The sequence below is a fragment of the Lacerta agilis genome, chromosome 13 (assembly GCF_009819535.1).
Source record: "Lacerta agilis isolate rLacAgi1 chromosome 13, rLacAgi1.pri, whole genome shotgun sequence".
NCBI lineage: Eukaryota > Metazoa > Chordata > Lepidosauria > Squamata > Lacertidae > Lacerta > Lacerta agilis.
In genome coordinates this window covers 36,555,331-36,575,431 of record NC_046324.1, presented here as the reverse complement: position 1 = coordinate 36,575,431, position 20,101 = coordinate 36,555,331, and the positions used below count along the sequence as shown (strand labels likewise).

General features: G+C 43.9%; 1 protein-coding gene across 21 annotated transcripts in view; it reads right to left on the bottom strand.

Annotated features, from left to right (window-relative positions):
* MAPK8IP3 (mitogen-activated protein kinase 8 interacting protein 3) overlaps nt 1–11,789 on the bottom strand; it is a 63,987-nt gene extending 52,198 nt beyond the window's left edge. For 14 of the 21 annotated variants that reach the window (XM_033168012.1, XM_033168007.1, XM_033168014.1 and 11 more), the window contains exon 1: nt 11,218–11,789. In XM_033168012.1, coding sequence (XP_033023903.1) covers nt 11,218–11,535 — 318 coding nt within the window. In that variant the 5' untranslated portion in view covers nt 11,536–11,789. The remainder of the gene's footprint in view (nt 1–11,217) is intronic. The other 7 variants (XM_033168004.1, XM_033168019.1, XM_033168024.1 and 4 more) reach the window with 1 other exon arrangement.
* Between the last annotated feature and the right edge of the window lie 8,312 nt (nt 11,790–20,101).

Sequence of the window (20,101 nt, the reverse complement as noted above, 5' to 3'; positions counted from 1 at the left end):
GCAAAGCTGTCAATTTCAGTTTCTTTCACTTTCCAGTCTAAAATTCAGTTTGTTGCATTTCGACATCAATTTGTGATTATAACCCAGTGTGGATTAACAACCAAGCTCTCCTCCCAGGTAGCTCTGGGAACTATAGCTCACGTGAGGGGAGAAAGACTCTCCTAACAACTCTCACGACCCTTAACAAACTACAGCTCCCCGGATTATTTTGGGGAAGCCATGACTGTTACAAGTGGTATGATACTTCCTGAAATGTATAATGCAGATGGGGCCTAACTTGGTCTGCCTTGAACATGCAAGCGCAGTGGGAGTCATTTGCTGTTCCCCTCAGGCAAAATCTCTTGGGCCAAACCAGGTTCTCCCGCAGCCACTTGAGCTTCCAAAGGTGACTAGCAGATCTAGGGCCTGTGACCCTTCATAGGTTGTTGGGCTACAACTCCCATAATCCCTAACCACTGGCTGGCAATGATGGGAATTGGAAGTCCTACAATGACAGGAAGGCTACAGGGGCCCCCATTCCTAATCTAGGCCCTTCACAGCAGATATAGGGCCTTGCCCAGCTCCCTGCAGCAGTCAGAAAGGTGCTCAATAAATCTGTGTGCCAGCTCAAATGCATCCACTCTGCCTCCTTTTCTTCAGCAAACCACAGAAGCAAACCACAGAGTGGCACAGTTTTATGTCTGCACCAGTACTCTGTTTCTAAACAAAACAATAAACCTTGGATTCAGATCAACTGCTTGTTTGGAGCAAATCTAAACATAAGGCCACAATGTTAAGCCTGTGTGGTTTGTTTCCCCGCCAGAAATTATGGTTTATGATGAGGGCAGGGGGCAAATGGAGAGTCCCTGGCCCTCAGAACTCTCCACAGGCAACATCTCTAACCAGCCCAGCATTACACTTCTCTTAAAAGTTTTTGCCTTAAAATCTGGCATTGCCTCTCGGTTGCCCAGACATACGATGGAGAGGGGTGTGCAAGTGTGTGCAGAAACCAGCCAACTGTACAAAGGTGCAATTTACAACCGCTGGTTCACCATCATGTTATCATGATTAAAATGCATCTTGCATGATTTTAATAAGTTGGCAACCCTAATTAGCAGAAGCTCTAGGGCCAATTTGTGTATCTGGCCATCCAGTATGTTAATGTTTATAAGAGACATTTATGCTTAGGATATATTCACATATGATGCTTTTAAAAACATGTATCGAACTCCTTGACCCTACGTATTTTATCCTTTCAAAAGTTAAGTAAGCGGTTTTTAACCCAGTTGGATTGAAAACTTAAGTTATGAGCTTTGCACACTTTGATAAGAAATAGTTCAAGCCTTAGTGACTGCTGAGAAACCAGAAAAGATCATATACACACAGTATATGTGTTTGTGTATGAATAGGTTTCGGTTTTGCTCTCTTGCACAGGAGAGCCTTCATAGCAAAAAGCAACAATTTTACAACGCAAGCCAAACAAAAAACTGCTGAGAGTGCTATCCCTGTAAACATGCAAGGCAAAGCCCAGAAACTAAAACCAACGAATGCCATCTTGGCAAGCAGATTGAAGTGAAAATAAATAATTTAGAAGCAAGCAGGAATTGCTCGATGCATTGCGATATTTACGGGCAGCGAGAGCATCTTCTTCATAAGGGTCTATTGTGTGTCATGTACAAAAAAGGACAGTGCATGAAGCTGATCACACTGGAACCATACATAAGGAAAACAGCTAGATTAGAGGGAGGTCCCTTGGGGAGGCACCACGGCTCATTGGGATGGCACATGCATAACGTGGAGGAGATCCTGGGTTCAATCTCTGGCACCTCCAGTTTAGAAGGACCAGGCAAAAGGTAATGGGAAAGATTTCTGCCAGAGACCCTGGAGAGTTGCTAGCAATCAGAATAGGCAATATTTTGCTAAACTGGCACCTGCTCTGACCTGGTGCAAGGTAGTGTCCTATGTTCCTATATAACCCCAAAACAACAACATGCTACCTTTCCATGCAATCAGCCACCTGCATTCTGAACATAAATAAAAAATCCAAAATAAAAACCAAAAACTTAGCAGCACATTTTGAAACATGTTTAGAGACAGGGACTGGGAGTGGTGACTGGGAGTGGCCGCCGGGACCACATAACACCGGTCCTGAGAGGTCTACATTGGCTCCCAGTGCGTTTCCGAGCACAATTCAAAGTGTTCGTGCTGACCTTTAAAGCCCTAAACGGCCTCGGTCCTGTATACCTGAAGGAGCGTCTCCACCCCCATCATTCAGCCCGGACACTGAGATCCAGCGCCGAGGGCCTTCTGGCGGTTCCCTCACTGTGAGAAGCAAAGCTACAGGGAACCAGGCAGAGGGCCTTCTCGGTAGTGGCGCCCGCCCTGTGGAACACCCTGCCATCACAGGTCAAGGAAATAAACAACTACCTGACATTCAGAAAATACCTGAAGGCAGCCCTTTTTAGGGAAGTTTTTAATGTGTGATATTTTTGTATTTGATTTCTGTTGGAAGCCGCCCAGAGTGGCTGGGGAAATCCAGCCAGATGGGCGGGGTACAAATAATAATAATAATAATAATAATAATAATAATTATTATTATTATTATTATTATTATTATTATTATCCTTCCCTCTCTTTTACCAAGTCACATTCTGGCTGCATATACACCATCCATTTAAAGCAAGTTCCCCCCGCCCAAGAATCCTGGGAACAACAATTTGTTAAGGGTGCTGGGAACTATAGCTCAGTGACGGGCAAACTACAGTTCCCAGGATTGTTGTGTGTGCACACGCTTTAAATGTACGTAGCCAGTGACTTTCGAAATGCTACACATCACACCCAAAGTCTGCCTACACAAAACATACACTAGTATTCAGTCAATGTCACTAACCCCATTCTACTCCCACACCTCTACCCATACACACAAACATCCCCCCAACCACTCCAATATGTCCCACTCGGTCACCAAGCACTATGTACAAATCATGGTAGAACCTGCGCAGGGTCAACCAATAGAAAAGTTACTGCACACAACACTAATGTGTCACATCAAATGTAACCGATCTGTAGAAAAGACCCCACAACCTGAGAAGAGAGAGAATGCACGTACTTTTGTAAACCAAGAAAACCTTCTATTTCCCCCCCCCTTTTTTTAAAGATACAGTGGTGCCCTGCTAGACGAATGCCTCGCTAGACGAAAAACTCGCTAGACGAACGGCATTCGCTAGCGGAAGGCTGCCCCACAAGACGAAAAAGTCAATGGGGCTGCCTCGCAAGACGGGGGGGGAAAAAAATTCGGCGCGAAAACCTCCGCGCTGCATTGCCGCTTCGCTAGACGGGAAATTCGCTCTACGAAGACACCCGTAGAACGAATTATTTTCATCTAGCGGGGCACCACTATACCTCACCACGCATGCATGGCTTGCAAGAATTAGCCCTCAAAGCTCTTTCTTAGTTTTGCTATGGGGAAAGGTGGGTTAGAAATGTGAAGAACTCTTTTAAAAAAATATCCTCAGAACAAAAATCTGAAGTGAATGCTGCTGCCCCGAGGATGCAAAAGATGTTAACTCAGACACGGAGCGCATTAACGGACTCGCTTGCTCTTGTTTAGCTTTCTCTTCTGTGCTTCTAAATCAGCAAGCGTAACAACTGCATAAAGCTTCATCAACTGCTTGACCTCACATCGATTTCCGAAAAGGCCTCACAGACATATGCAGTAAAACCGTGGAGCTCTAAAGCTCTTCCTTTCTTGCCAGTAAAACTAATTTAAAAAAAATCCCACCCACTCCCTACTTTTAAGATATCATAAGAATAACTACTGCATGTCAGTCCAACAGTACATCTCCCTCCAAAAGCCATTTCCAATTATAAACAATTCTATTATGGTAAGAATAACGTATGTTCTCCTCATGGGAGTCGAGCAGGGATGCAGCAAGGACCGCCACCCCCATGATAAACCATAATCCTCAGCTTTCATTTTTTTTTTTTAAAAAAAAGGCTAGGTTTTGTAGAACCTGAGGTATGAGACAATCAAACTGTGATTAATCAGACAAAGTCCCTTCGCATCTTTCAGGGTTTGATTCCCCCACCACAATGGCGAACCCCAAAAACTGTTCAAAGAGGGCTGAGCATTCCAAGTGGCCACACAAACAGCAAGTGCCTGTAAATGGGGGTGGAATAAAAACCAGAAAGAGAAATGGAATGGAGTAGCCTGGAAATGGACACGGCTGCCTGCTACCCTAAACAGGAGTATTTCATACTCACCATCATATTTTGTTGAGGTTTCCACTTGTAAACATCTAAAAGGTCTGTATGTGTATATTAAACTTAACTATGGTTTAATGGTGAAAATGCAGTGCTCTGGTGCCCAGGGAGAAAATCACGGGTGCTGCGCTCCTCCCCTGCTCCTGCTGAGATAAGTCATTACAGTATTTGGTTTAACGTTTCATCCCAATCCAGGTTCATGGTTTGTTCCTCTCCAAACAAACCACAAGTTGTAGCCAAGGCTTGTTCTTGGATTACTGCTTGTGGCTTTTTTTGGAGAGAGACAAAAACCACAAGCCTGGGTCCGCACTGAGGGAGGATTTAAGGGCCAGCAATTTTAGCCCTGTGCACGAGTACACTGTGTGTTCACTTTCAAACCATAGTTAAGCCAAATTATATTTTTAAAGTAGGGATGGGGAACCTCAGGTCTGGTGTTGGGGTGTGGCCCTCAGGACTCTCTCTCCGGCCCTCGGGACTCTCCCTAGACCACATGCTCTCCACAGCCACACCTTTCACCAGCCCAGATTTACACCCTCCTTGAGAGTTTTGAATTTGACCTTGAAATCTTATTATGCTTCTGGCTTCCAGAGAGATGTGTAAGTAAACTGACACCCATTGTTTCACCCACTTTTGGTTCTGGTATATGGCACCTAGAAGGGGGTGCGACCCTCAGGTGAAGAAAGGTTGCTCACCCCTGGTTTAAAGTGATTTGCAAACAAAGTCTGTGCCCTCCATCATCTTTTCTCCAAAGACCAATCAAAACTGCAGGTAGGGAAGCATGTGTGGTTTTTTTTTAAAAAAACCTCCATACACTTCTGTCTCTTGTGAAATTGGTATTTCTCAGGGTCTGATTCAAAATTTTCCACATTTGGAAAGCTTCAAAATCACTACATAAATACAGTAAAAAAAAAAAGAGTAATAGCAACGTGTCCGCCAACTATAGCTTGGCATCAGTTGGAGAATGACAATGCAAGGTTAACCTCACACAAAGAGCACCTGCAAAGCAGCCACAAACTTTGTGATGCTGCTATACGTTAAGTATCTAAAGATGGAAAAATCATGAAGGCGTAGCCACCTGCATGCCTAATCAATTTGATGCTACTGTACTTAGGAATTGGAAATTGTGGGGTTTCCCCCCCCCTTCCGATAGCTAAAATGTAAGGCTGCAAAGAAAAGAAACCTTCACTCTGGGAGCTTCAACTTTGGACGTGGACCAACAAATTGAAACTGAATACAGACAAGATGGAGGTTTCAGATTTCTGAGTTCTAGAACCCTGAAGCTGGACCAGTTGCTAGGGCACATCTTTCAACACTGGTGCCATATATTGGTGGTAGTCAGCTTTGGACATCCTCCTGGAGGGAACAGGTCCATAGCTTGGGATTCCTACTTGATCCAACATTGCCCTTGGAAACTCAGGTAGCCTCTACAGCTAGGAGTGCCTATTTCCAGCTATGGCTGGTTTGCCAGCTGTGGCCAGTTTTGGGCAGAGATGACAACTCGGCCACTGTACTCCATGCTCTGCTAACCTCCACATTAGACTACAGTTTCCCATGTACTTTGGGAGTAGGTAAAAATGCAGGATGCCAGTCCCACAGCCAAGTTGTCCTTTCCCTGTTCGTCATTTTTGACAGTGTAATGATTTGGAACAGCTTTGGCAAACAATGAATGTCCCCATCATTGGTTAAAAGCAGGCGTGGGACACATCAGGGCTGGGGGAACAAATGTGGCCCTCCAGGCCTCTTGTAACTGGCCCTCAGAACTCTCCCCAAGCCACACCCCTCATTGGCCCTGCTTTGCACACTGAGTGTTTTTGCCTTGCTGGAATAGGTTCTTGAACTCTGATCAAGACACGTAAAATGTATTTGATAGAAAGTACACATGAATCCCCTATCTCCATTCATTCTCTATACTTCTCAGTAGTAACTCGTTAATCCTTAGCCACCTCTTCTCTAAGCTGAAAGCACCTTTGGGCCTGAACCAGCCAAAATTCAGCACATCCTATGTCCCACTGATTTCCACAAGAGACTGCAATTCTAGGACAGTTGCCTAACAGCAAGGCCCACTGAATACAGCGGGACTTACTTCTGAGTAAACAGTCATAGGGTTGTACTGTTACAAAACCCCAGTCTTTCTCCCACTGAAAACCATGAAACTTTTAAACAGCATAATCCTATGTCTACTCAGAAATAAATTCAACCACTGAGTTCAACTTTGGTTGGATTGTGACTCTAATAGTTTTGATCTCTCCTTCTATGGAAGATAATAACCATTAAAAATATGAAAAGGCCATGGTTCTCAGGATGGGAAGGGGAAATCTGATGAGTTGTTTCTAATTTAGATAAGATTAAAGGAATTGTATGAATATGCCTGGGATTAAACAGCTGGCAAAGCACATCACTGACAGAAATGCTTTTATATAAATATCAAAGAGAATTATTTTGTTCTCCTTCTGTTTCAGGCTTCTTATACATCAGTTCACAGCTGCCCCATCTTGTTCCTTGCCACACTGCTGTGTAAAACCATAGAATTGGAAGGAACACCAAGGGTCATCTAGTCCAACCCCCTGCAATAAAGGAATCACAGCTAAACAGGCTTCTTCAACATCGGCCCTCCAGATGTTTTGAAACTACAATTCCCATCATCCCTGACCACTGGTCCTGCTAGCTAGGGATCATGGGAGTTGTAGGCCAAACACATCTGGAGGGCTGAGGTTGAGGAAGCCTAGCTAAATAATCTCTGACAGATGGCTATCCACCCTCTGCTTTAAAACCTCCAAGGAAGGAGAGTCCACCACCTTCCAAGGTAGTTTTTTCCATTGTCCAACAGCTATTACCATCAGAAAGTTCTTCCTAATGCTTAGTCAAAATCTCCTTTACTGAAACTTGAATCCATTGGTTGAATACCTACCCTCCAGAGCAGGAGAAAACAAGCTTGCTGCATCTTCCACATGACAGCCCTTCACATATCTGAAGATGCCTATCATATCACCTCTCAGTCTTCTCTTCTCCAGGCTAAACCTAACCAACTCCCTCAACCATTCTTCATATGACTTGAACTCCAGACCCCTTATCATAGTCATAGAATCATAGAATTGTAGCTGGAAGGGACACAAGAGTCATTTAGTCCAACCCCCTGCAGTGCAGAATCCTCTTGGTCGCCTTCCTCTGCACACCTTCCAGCTTGTCAACATCCTTCTTAAACTGTGAGGTGATGCCAGAAGACCAGGCATCAGCCCAAGGGACCAGAAAGAATGGCCTGACAATTGATGTAAGGGAAAGAGGCATCCAAGGCTGATGATGCAAAGAGAATTTACCCTCCAGCAGGACTTCATCCTTGGCATAGAAAACTCCTGACCTCCCAGCTCTAGTGGGCCTCCTCAAATCAAAACATCAAGGAAAGCACACTCTAAAAATAACAAGTGGGACCCACAACAAAATGTTGTAGCGTTGAATACTCAGTCCCACTTGAGATTCCAGGGGTTCCATTGCATCTGTCCCCTTCCACAGTCAATCAGCATTCCATGGCCACTGAGCATGCTCAGTCCTCTTTAGGCTGATTTGGGGTGGGCAGAGGCTCCTCCCTCAAGGCTCCCCCCCTCTAAAATATATTTTGCACTTCTAGAAACTTGAGGCAGGTGTAGAGAACCTTGGGCCCTCCAGCTGTTGCTGAACTACAATGACCATTGTCCCTGGCCCATTGGCCATGTTTGCTGGAGCTGATGGGAACTGTAGTTGCTGAACGTCTGAAGGATTAAAAGCTCCCCTCACCTGCATTAGGGTTTCCCTCATTCTGCTGCTTCAGAGGCGTTCTTGTATACAGGTGGGTGGCCATTTTGGCTACAGAAGCAGATATACCCTTAGAATTACAAAGTAAGAACCAGGACAAAACTGAGCATATGTTTAAGACCAGGAATTGGTTTTCCGTACCAGAAGAACAGAGTTCATAATTCTTTCCACACAAAAATCCAGTCATTGTCTCCCACCTAAAACACTCTCTTTGGATGTGTACACACTGTACCTTTAAAGCACATCTGAAGCACATTTCCCCTCCTCAAAGAATCCTCAGAGTTACAATTCCCAGAAACCCTTAACAAACTTCAGCGCCCAGAATTATTTGAGGGAAAGAATGTGCTTTGGCTGTGCTTTAGTATATGCAGCCTCGTTTCAGTATCTTAATTGAGGAAGGAGAGAAATATTTTTTTTTAAAAAAAAACACAACTTTGATTATTTTTACTTACATTTATATCCAACTTCCCTTCAAGGAGCTCAGGGTGGTGTGCAACTGGAGTGGGTCACCTCATGCCTAGGGGTTGAATGGGGCTCTCCATGCCTCTCTATCTAGCCTTAAGAATTGTCCCAACGCCACACCCCTTTGCACCCCAAGGGCCATTCCATTGTCACAGGTGGGACACTTGGACCATGTTTTTTGGTATTCACACATGTGTAACAATGTAAATATACATAAAAATTAACAACCAAAATTTAAACTATGTTCTTAATAAGATACTGAACATTTTACAATTTTTTTATTATTTTTATGGATATTTTTGACAATTTTATTAAATGTTAAAATATTGTCACGGGTGGGACAAAAAAAGGACATGGAGCTTGAGATAAGTTTGATTTATGGAAAAACTCTGAGTTCGGAGGTGAATCAATGATAAACTCAGCGTATCTGTTTAAATCAATGTTTATTGGTTACAACTATGCAGTCAGAAATTAAGTTTAAGAAATTTAATGATACAAAATTAAGGAAAAAATGCTGTCACAGGTGGGACAAACATCAGAAAACTTTTAACTTGAACACTTCTGTGAAGACTACGTGGGTGGACTTTTGAAAAGAAGGTCCATAAACTAAACTTCTTTTGTCTTTAGCTTTAAAAAAATGGTTAGACTGCACGTTTGGAATCTTCCTCACCAAAGTCCAGTGCTCATCTAGCATTCTTATCAGGCTCATTTTTCATGGAATGGCCCCCAAGTCTATTTTTGCCTAGCTGGAATTTGCCTGATATTGCTTCTTTACTTACCTGGATGGAAGATAGAAGGGGATGTGATGTGCATGTGTGTAGAAACTAGGCTACTGCACAAAGGTAAAATTTACATTAACTTCTCTGCCCACTTTTGCCAATGTACACCACTGACATGCGACCCTTGGAAGGTTGCCCAGAAGAAAATGCAGCCTTCAAGCTAAATAATAATAATCCCCCAACCCTAGTGTATACAGTTCTCCCCCTCTCCATTTTATTCTCACAGTAACCCTGCAAGGTAGCTTCAGCTGAGAGACAGCAACTGGCTCAAGGTCACTGAGTGAGACTTGGGGATTTGAACCCTGGTCCTCCAGGCGCTAGTCCAACACTCTAACCACTAGGCCACACTGGGTGTTGTTGCTGCTGTTAAAAAATTGGGACTTGCAAATCTACGGCAAATCACTAAGAAATCAACCAAGAGCAATTCCAGTCCTGCCACACCAGCCAACAACAAACAACAGCAACTTTGGCACTTGGGTCCACTTCCTTGGCATTTACAAACACCCTTTTTGCGTCACACAAGTGCAGGAATGATAGCAGAGGCTGGCACTTCCAGGGCCTAGCAGTGTGCCACACAAGCCTCCCCTCCTCTCCTTTCACCAACAAATGGTTGGCAGGATGGAGGGGAAGAGATCGCCCAGAGGGCAAACTGAACTTCTGGGAATTAAAAACTAGAGAAAACAGAAAAACATGGGAGAAGCCGGCAGGGTAACTTTCTGGGGTCTAGCGATAGATTTATCTCATCTTGGCAGGCACAGGAATTGGTGTATGAGTGGCAGAGGTACATGGCTTGTTGCCAAGGGGTGATGGAGAGGGGAGGCAGGTGGGTGCAGCTATCCTAGGCCCACCTTCCCCCAACCTGGTGACTTCCAGTTGTTTTGGACTACAAATCCCATCAGCCCCAGGTAAAAGTGTTGATGGGAGTTGTGGTCCAAAGACAAATGGAAATGGGAAGCACCAGACTGGGGGAAGACTGGCACTAGGATACAAAAGGGGGACAATAGGGACCCGGACAGGGACAAGATCCCAACCAATAGGGCAGACTATTTTAGGGAGGGGATCAGGAGGAACACTAGGTAATTTACTTGATGGGGGTGGGTGTCAGGTTGAAAAGGAAAATATTTTGCACACAGCACTCCATGGAAAGTATCCCTGCAGCGTCTTCACTGCATTGGATCTTTGCTTCACCTCCCTCCATCCATCCTAGTCTGGATGGATTCTGACTGGGGTCTTTAAATGTCTCCTGGAGTCTAGTAAAAGAAACCTGGGTGTCGACAAGGACTCCCCTCTGCCCCCTTTCCCCTTTCAAGAAACTTAATCCACATCCCTTTAGAGTTTAGAGCTTCAATGCATTTGCCAGATTCTAGTGGGCTGCTCCTTCGCTCCTTTTCACCTGCTCTTGATCCAAGACAGGACAAGCCTTGGCTTATTCCTAACATTTTCTCATGTTTTTTTTAGGAGCCCAGCAAAGGCTCTACAGAACATTTCATCCTCCTGGAGAATCTGCGGCAGCTAAGCAGGTCCTGGATCTGTCCTCTGGACAGCAAATCCCATGCAGTTGTAGAGTAATAGTAACAACAACAACAGTACTACTACTACAACTACTACTACTACTACTACTAATAATAATAATAATAATAATCCACTATTAGTAGGTGATGAATCACAAGTACAATCCACATGAGCTGGGCCTGAACTCCAGAAAGCCACCCTCCTGCCCAGATCTGGGCCACGGCAACACCCCTCTTGCCTATGAGGCTGCTTGGGAGCAGGAGGGCTGCGGCGGCCTCGGTGGGTCCCTTTGGCTCCTCGCCTGGGCCTGGCCCAGCGCTGCGCCCTCGTTGCGCGCGCCGCGGCCTCTCCGCACCCCACCCCCCACCCTTCCCCTGCTGCAGGCGCGTCGCCCGCAGGGGTCTCCCTCTCTCGGGCTCCTCTCTCTCGGGCTCACCTCCTCGGCCTGCTTGCGCAGCGCCTTCTCCCGCTCGTACTGCGTGAGCAGCTGCTCGTTGTCCTCGCGCAGGAGCTCCAGCTCCACCTCGTGCTCCTGGTTGTCGGTGAGCACCGAGTCGAGGTTCTCCAGCACCGTCACCACCAGCGGCATCAGCTCCTTGACCACCTCCTCGTCGTAGCAGCGGATGAGGCGCTCGAACTCTCGGTAGATGCTGTTGGCCAGGCCCGACACCCGCTCCGACATCACCGAGCCGGAGCAGTAGTCGTCGCCCGGGTAGCCCCCGACGCCGCCGTCGTCCAGCTGGATCTCCAACATCTTGGCGCCGCCGCCTCCTCCTCCTCCTCCGCTGATCGACGAGCCCCGCGCCGCGGGTAGAAGGCGCTCCCACCGACAGCGGCACCTGCTCCGCCGGCTTGCAGAAGATGGATGGCGGCGGCGGCGGCGATGCTGATGCTGCTCCTGCGCCTCCTGCTTCGGCCTCCGCCTCCCCAGCGCTCGGCTCGGCTCTGCCCAACGTCGCTTGCCCTGCGCCACTGGCCACTCCCGTTGCCGTCGCCTCTCCTCTCCCTGCCTTGCGCGCACAGGCGCATCAGCACCAGAGACGCCGCTGCGGCCAGGCTGCTATTGGGAGGCGGGGGGACGGAGGGAGGGAGAGAAGGAAGAAAGGTGGGTTTAGGCTACAATCGGATTTCCCGTGCCGCGCATCCCTCCTTCCTTCCCTCCAATATGGACTAGGTTTTCATCGAAACAAAATAGAAAATTCTTTCCAGTAGCACCTTAGAGACCAACTGAGTTTGTTCTTGGTATGAGCTTTCGTGTGGTTTTCATCGTTACTAGGCTGGCCTGAGCTGTGGCGGTATAGAAGGGGCGTATAGAAGGGGGGCGCAGATCCAGAGCAATGCTGTCGCACAGCTCTCTTTGCAACAGCAAAAGACAGGGGGAAATGAGGACTAGCCTGCTTTCTATTTTTTTTAATAGAAAAACCGTGTGCCTGTATAATATTTAATTGGTTACATTTTAGGTACACGGCACAATTTCCCCAAACTCCAATTTACTGAGCTGCAAATGAGATACGGATTTGGAAGAATCATCACCTAATACTCACTAAGTAAGCTTCATTCAACCTGGAGGACTTGCTTCGGAGTGGACACAGGATAGATTGCTATGAAGATCATTCTGTGGGTGAATCTATCCCTGCGAGGATAAAGTTGGGCATTATTGTTTTAAAAACGCATTGTAGAATTCCCATGCATTACATTTCTGACCAGTGCAGTAAAGTCCACTTTCTTAAATCGGGAGCCTAAGCAGTACACAAAACCATATGCTTATATAGTTGTGAAGTTTAAAGGGAGGGTATAAATTCTGTAAGTATATAAATAATCATTTCAACCATAGAATTCATGCATTACACATAATACAACACATTTTAACTACTCCACAACAAAAACCCAGTTGCAAAATACTTCTTCCTGATAAATATATAAACAGGTCCCAATGTCCCAGTGCTTTATTAAGGATGTTTAATGCCTTCAGAGAGACAAATGAGGCTGAACCCTGTATGAAAATAATAATCTCTAACCTAGAATCCCTTCCACTAAATCTAATGTGTGTGAACTAGTTTTAATTACTCAGTGAAAGTTGAAAGCCACTCTACACATCTTCAAAGGTAAGCTGCCCCCTGCCCCCTGCTTTTTAACTTTTTGTGTCTCATATCTGAGTTTCTGCATTGGAAGCAAATTGATACATAGTTCACTTGATGGAGATATTTTGGTCTCCATCAGACAACCTATTTATTGCAGATTCATCCTAATTTGCTTGCCCAAAATTTATGTGGAGGTTAGATAATTTCTGATCTTTATTGAAAATTCAGTCTGATTTGTTTGTAGGAAGGTTACACAACAATTATGTTACTAATTACCAGTACCCATCCTTCACTCTAAGGTTCTAGAGAAGACTACAACAATTAAAACACAATGTTAAAAACAGTTAAAAACAACTTACAAACACATAAAAATAAGGTGGGCAGTCATGCTGACCTGCTTACAGGACATTTTTACAGCTTCCCACTAATTGTTCATTCATTAAACACTTTTTAATGCAATTCACTTTCACTTTGCTAACCGCAAAAAGTATATCCTTCCTTAAAAGTGGATTTATTGTGTGACAGATGACTTAATTCCACTTTGATTTCACAAAACTACAATTCCCAGTGTGTGCATGAATCCTTCCCACAAATACTGTCAGTCTGGAGACATGATCAATCAACCTCTTAAATGCCCTCAGCCACTGGTTGCATGTTGTGAGAATTCATCTTCCAACCAGACCCTACTTCACATCCCAATATGTTTGCTGCAATATGTTTCTCCAACTTCAGCTGGTGTGTCAGTTGTGCCCTTTCCCAGAGAAGACAGGCCAGGCCTTGATCATTCATGTTTTAGGAACCTATAATATAGACTACTGTGATGTGCTGTTTGTGGGACTGCCCTCAAAAAGGGAGGGGGGTCTGGTAACTTCAGATGGTGCAAAATGCCAGATACAGTCGTACCTTGGTTTGCAACCGTTTTGGTTTACAACCGGACCTCCGAAACAGATTATGGTTGTAAACCAAGGTACCACTGTAGTTGCCTACATTTAGTCAGTCAGAGCATATTACTGTGGTGCTGTTGGATCCATACTGGCTGACATTTCAGATATACTCTCAATTTACCTGTATTTTTATTTATTTTGATGCCTTCTATTAAAATAACTATAATAATGTAATAAATCTTCATGGTACCGACAATAATAACAAAATAACAAATATAATAGGAAGTCCAAGAATAACAGAAACTACAATAGCTTAAGGAAAGCACTAATGACCAAACTTTACATTTAATAAAATATTGTAAAACTAACTGCACACCACAAAAATCATTCTATGTTTTACTTTGTTACTCTGTCACCTACATATATTCCTCACAATCAGTCATATAGTTATATCTTAATTTGTTTTGACTAATGAGCCACTTTAACTATAACTAGTGTATATTTCCCCTGATCATGTGTTGGGATTGACGTATCTTTACTTTAGTATTCCAATAGATAATCTACAGGCTCAATTTACCTTTAAAGCCTTAAGCCAGAAATCAAGGAATCATAGAGAAGGGAGGCTGCTGAAGGCATCTTGATAAAGGCCCTCCCCCACCCCCACCCCAAAAGAAATCCTGTACCTGGCACTGCCATTTCTCATTCAAAATCCTACTATGCAAGGTCACATAAATAGCCTTCTATGTCACTTAACAATGACAAAAAATACACATTTCCTAGCTGCATGACTTAGGTATACAGCTCTGTGTATATCTCTGTTTCATATAACAGCAACCAAAACTGTGAAGCAAACAATAAAATAAAGAGCATCAGCTGAGAGATTCTCTGTGCCATCTCTGGAAAGATTAGGCAGGAGTAGCATGTCAAGGGCTCTGCAATAAAATCCATCCCCCAACCTCTCTAATGACTAATCAATGAGGCATTAGAAAGATTTGGGTAGAGTTGTAATGTGAGCTTCAGTGTTCTGGTCTGAGGAAGGAAAGGGGAATGAAGAGAGAGGCAAAAGCTTGCAAGAAACCTCAGGAGAGATCTCTTAGTTGCTCCTAATAGCACTCTATAACACACTCTATTCAAGACAAGGAATGGATTTGACTAGAGCTATGCTGAAGGGTTGTCTGAGCCCTGCTTTTTTAGATGTCAGGATGCCTGCTATAAATCTCTAGATTAAATTTATTGTAAAGAATATGGGAGGATGTTTTTCTTGCTCCTCCCAAGTGCCCCAAATGAACATGAATTTGTTGCATTTAATTTTTGGGACTGAATACTACTTAACACGATAAAAAAAACCTCTAAGTAGTTTACATAAAAACAATCCAAGTGCAGCATTTAATAAAATTTCTTTAAAACTGCAGAAAAATGGAATCAAAACACAACTGTATACTGTAAATAAAACTGAGCAGTGTACAAAAAAAATAGATATTACAAAATTGGATCCAGAAATAGTTGCCCAGAAGCAAATGTGACCCTTGTGTTCTTGAGCCCTGCTATATGGACCTCTTACTCCAGTTGGGAGTTTGTGATTATTATCCCTTCTGGCTCTGTCTTTGCCTTCTTGTTCTACCTCTCCAGCTTGATTCTCAGTTCCAGCTGGAAGGTTGCTTTCAGCTCAGCCCTGACCAGGATCAAGCTGGCAATGGGTTCTCTATAATTCTCTATAATTTGTTGCAAATCTTCACTCAGCTTGTGGCTGTTATTATAAAGACCTTCCCTTGACCTTCTTTTTATAGAGCAGCATGTTCCTCCTGGTCTTATCAGACTGGGAAACCTCCACAGGAGCTGTTAAATAACACCAAGTGGACAACTATAGCCATAATAGAAGATTTCTTTATGCCAGTATTGTACTGTATTGTACTAATTACCAGCACACTTATGGCAGCAATGGTGCTGCAAAGCTCTTAGGCAGTTTTGTTTTCTGCTTGCTTATTTATGCCTCCTTGTTTTGTTTTTCGCTGGAAAACAAGCAAACAGGCACCTGCTCCTAAATTTATTTCAAAGTTCTTATGATGGCCAGCTTGAATTCTGGGAGAGGATGGCCCAAACGGAGCTTGGTTCACACTTGAGCTGATGGGTTCTTCCTGTTTCTATACCTACAGTAGCCTGATAGAGTGGGTAAGGGAAAAGGGGGACCCGATGGACCTGGTCTCTTGACAGAGCCAATGCAATGAGCCCACATCCCTATTTTTTCCTCTGCTGTAGCCTGGTGGAACTATACAACAGCACAGTGCATTTATAGGATGGACGTAAGCAGAAGTAAAGTCCCTGTACCCCAGAACTGAAGGTGGCTAGAAACAGGGATCATTACTCCTGATGTCTATGCTGATTTTTTATTTTATTTTTTTGCCTTTCCTAAAAGGGTTTGCATGTTTTTGTAGTGTTTTTTTTAAAAAACAAACAAACAAACAAACATGCAAAACTGTTTTATTATAGCCATTATGATTACACTTATACCCCCACCATTCTTCCATGATACAACTTAAGGCAGCATCCAGGGGTCTCTCAGACAGTTTCCCATGCAGGTAATGGGCAAGGTGGCTACAACATGTGCCTTCAGAATATATCCTGGCACCAAGAATACAGGACTAAGGGAAATCCTTGGTGCCTGACTGTATGGATGCCTATGTGAGCCATTCAGTGTCTGCCTGGATTTTCCTAGTGCAAGGTCCTATTCTGATCAGATCCACCTCTGTCCACAAACTCCACATGGCTGGACAGCTCCCTTGCTGCCTCAGCAGCCTTGCCTTGGGTCCTTGCCTTGTTGGACAGCTCCCCTGCCTTGCAAGCAGATGGGGAATCAGAACGTCACAGCATCAGGAGTGATGATTCTAGCCTGCAAGAGTACAACCCACCTCCCAATTGTTTTATGAAGAAATCCACGCAATTGGGAACCCCGTGCTTCTTTCTTAACATGTAGCTTTGCCCTGAATGTAGGGCGGCTTCTAAATACAACAGAGACACAACAGAGGCACGGAAGGATGAGAGATGACAACATCAGGCTAGAGCTCTCCTTGCCAATGAGCCATGATGCGTGAAATGACACAGGGAGAAGCGATTGCTCAGTTGGGGGCTGTGCAATATTTAAGTAGGTCTGGGGTTGACAGAGGAAAGCTTCCTTCACAGCTGCTCCGCCTCCTTTCTCCAGCCTTGCTTCACCCACTGGGGCCCAGAGATGCAGAGTGTGAGTCATCAGACCAGGATGAAACAGCAAATAAGCAGCATCCATCTCCAGGAACAAGGCAGAGCAGAGCAGGGGGAATTCCCTCTTGAAAGAAAAGAAGCAGAAGCAGCAGCAGAAGAAGGGCCGGCACATGGAATATGTTTGTGGGAAATCAATTTAGTTACCAGAATGCTGGTGTTCCTGCTTTCCCCACTTAGAGGTTAAAAAAAATAACGAACAAAAAAAAAAGGTTAACTACATAACTGGGCTTTGTGTTTCTTTAAGGGTGGCATGGAATTCACAAGGATCCTTTGTTAATAAAGGTTGGCAAAAAAAAAGAGAGAGCACGTGTTGCAGGGAGTTGTGGCACTGTTGTTGCTTCTTGCTGTATATTTGTATCTTGCTTTTCCTCACAGGAGCTCAAGGCTGTGTACATTGTCTTTCTTTTTTTTCACAACAGCTCTGTGAGGTAGTCTAGGCTGAAACTGCACATACTTGGATTTTTTATTTTATTTTTTGCGTTTTTGTTATTTATCAGAGGTTGTGGTGGTATTTTACTGTAATTATTAAGACCATAAAAATGTTGCAGTTAAAGCAGTAGGTGGGGCTACTTTTCTGCCTTTTTGGAACAGCCCTGTGAGGTAGGCTAGGCTACATTAACAATGTTCTTAAGCAATTCTTGCCAATATATTTGGGGGGGGAGAGATGCAGGGCCCCAATCCACATAGAGTGGACCAGGAAGTCCTGTTGGCATGGGGAACCTTTGGCCCATCAGAAATTGAACTACAACTCCCATTGTCCCTGGCCATTGGCTATATTTGCTTGGGCTAATGGGGGTTGTAGTTCAGCAGCAGCTGGAGGGCCAAATATTTCTGTTTTAATGTAAGGACCAGATTGGTTTGCACCACCTATTGAATTCTACAACCAGGGACTTAGTTGCAACTTCATTGGAACCTGCTACATCAGATTTCTGCATCCAATACTAAGCCTTTTGGTTGTAGAATTCACATAGGGGGTGCAAACTAATAAGGCCTTTTAGAACAAAGAAACACAGGGACCAGATTTGTAGTGAACTTTTCTTCACTAAAATAATGTTCTAAAGGATAGAGAGGGCACAATTAAAGGATTTAAAGGGAATTAAAAACAACCACTATGCCCTAGCAGAGCATTCTTAAACAGCTTCATTAAATTATCATCATCATTGGGGCTCTGTAAATGCTCTAGTTAATCCAAGCTCCATGTAAGCCAGTGGAGGTTGGTCCTTTAGGGAGAATGGGTTACTACCCCAACAGCCTCTGTCTGTCCTCAGCCAGTCCCTCCTGGCCTGTCCTCATATTTGCAACCAGTCAGTGGGTTACTCTGCCTGTCATTGGCTCTGGTGCCACCTAAGGTTGGTCTTCCTGCTTCCGCTGTATTATTCCCAAAGGGCACCAGCCACCACTGATTTAAGACCATAGCCAGAAATTGTGTAATAGAGGTGGGAAGGGAAGTCTACATGCAGAGGGTCATTCACTGTAGAACAGCTGGAATTGAACATACGTAACGTAAAATGTTGAAAATTGTAAAATTGTAAACTGTTAATGACATAACAAGGAATCATATGACTTGTCAGTTATCCCACCGCCTTTGCACTCATTGGCCAGAATGCTGGAAGCCTGGAGTAAATTTATTTAATACAGAACAACAATTTGGCATTGTGCTTTGATGCTCTTCTTTATTTTTCCAAAATTAAAAGGGGCAGACACAGGAACTGAAAAAGATATAGATGTTTCAATATCATCCATACCCTCCAACATTTAATGGATGGAAATAGGAATGTGCTTGCAACAACCCTGTCCTCATTTCAATGATGACTTCAGGAGCCACATCCCCCCCCTTCTACGTTTTGAATGATTTTGATTCACGTGCTGGATGGTATATTAATTTGCTCTGCAAGATCCTTGCAAGCTATTGCTGTTAAAGGCAAGATGTTGGTTGCTCTTTGGGTAAAGATCTACTACCAGGAAAGAGCGCCTTTTCCAGGATAGCCTGATATCTTTCAAACTTCCTCTTCAGGTGTACATAGGGCACCATTATTTCTGTTCATTTTTGGTTTGTTTGTTTTTTTAAAAGAGAGAAACCCCATTTTTTAAAAAATCCAGTTCACATTTAGTTCACCTGTTTTGCTTTAAAATGTTGTTTAGCTGCTGTTGCTTAATTGTAAGTTGTAAATGGAAGATGGAAATTGCTTTATTTAATGGTTGCACTGGTAACTCTTTTATGTTTTATTTGATGTTTTTATTTTGTTACCTTGTGATGACAACATGCCTTGAAAGGCAGGCTAGAAATCTATCCAATAAATCAGGCATAGGAAAACTCAGCCCTTCAGATGTTTTGGGACTACAACTCCCATCATCCCTAGCTAACAGGACCAGTGGTCAGGGATGATGAGATAATGAAAATTCACAGAGCAATACGTGTGTTACTTTAGTATTATTACTGAATTCAAACCAGTGGTTTTTACACTTGCTCTTAACCCAAAAGGCAGAGAAGCTATTGAAAACCGGTGATTTTTAAAGACTCCATCACAATTTAAGTGAGGCACCTGGGCATATTTGTCCTTTTGGATTTCATTTCAGTGCAGGGCGATATTAGGAGGGGAAAGGCTCTCGCTTTTCCTACCCACACTTTGCAGTACTTATGGAAACGGATAAAAATGCCACTTCAGAATAAGATGTTTTTAGCCCAGACGCTCATTTGGTTTTGGTCAATTGGAGGAGTACAAACATGGGGACTAACTGTGACTAACACAACAGAAATTTTACCTTCTTTACAAAACGTTTCGGCTCCAGATTTCATCAGTTGCTCTGATAAAAATGATGATGTTCCCAAGGTCGCTTTGGTGCTGGTGGGACTGTAAACAGTGAGGTCAAAGGGGAATTAAATGCAAAGAAGAAGAAGAAGAAGAAGAAGAAGAAGAAGAAGAAGAAGAAGAACAGGGGAAGTGTACTGATCATAAAGCTTGGCATTCAGGAATTAGGGTGTGGTAATTTTTTTAAAAGTATTATTACTTATTAAATTTCTTTGTCACTTTTTCTTTCCCAAGGCAAACCAAAGCAACTTACAACCGGACTGACAAATATCTGTCGGTGAGACCAGGCA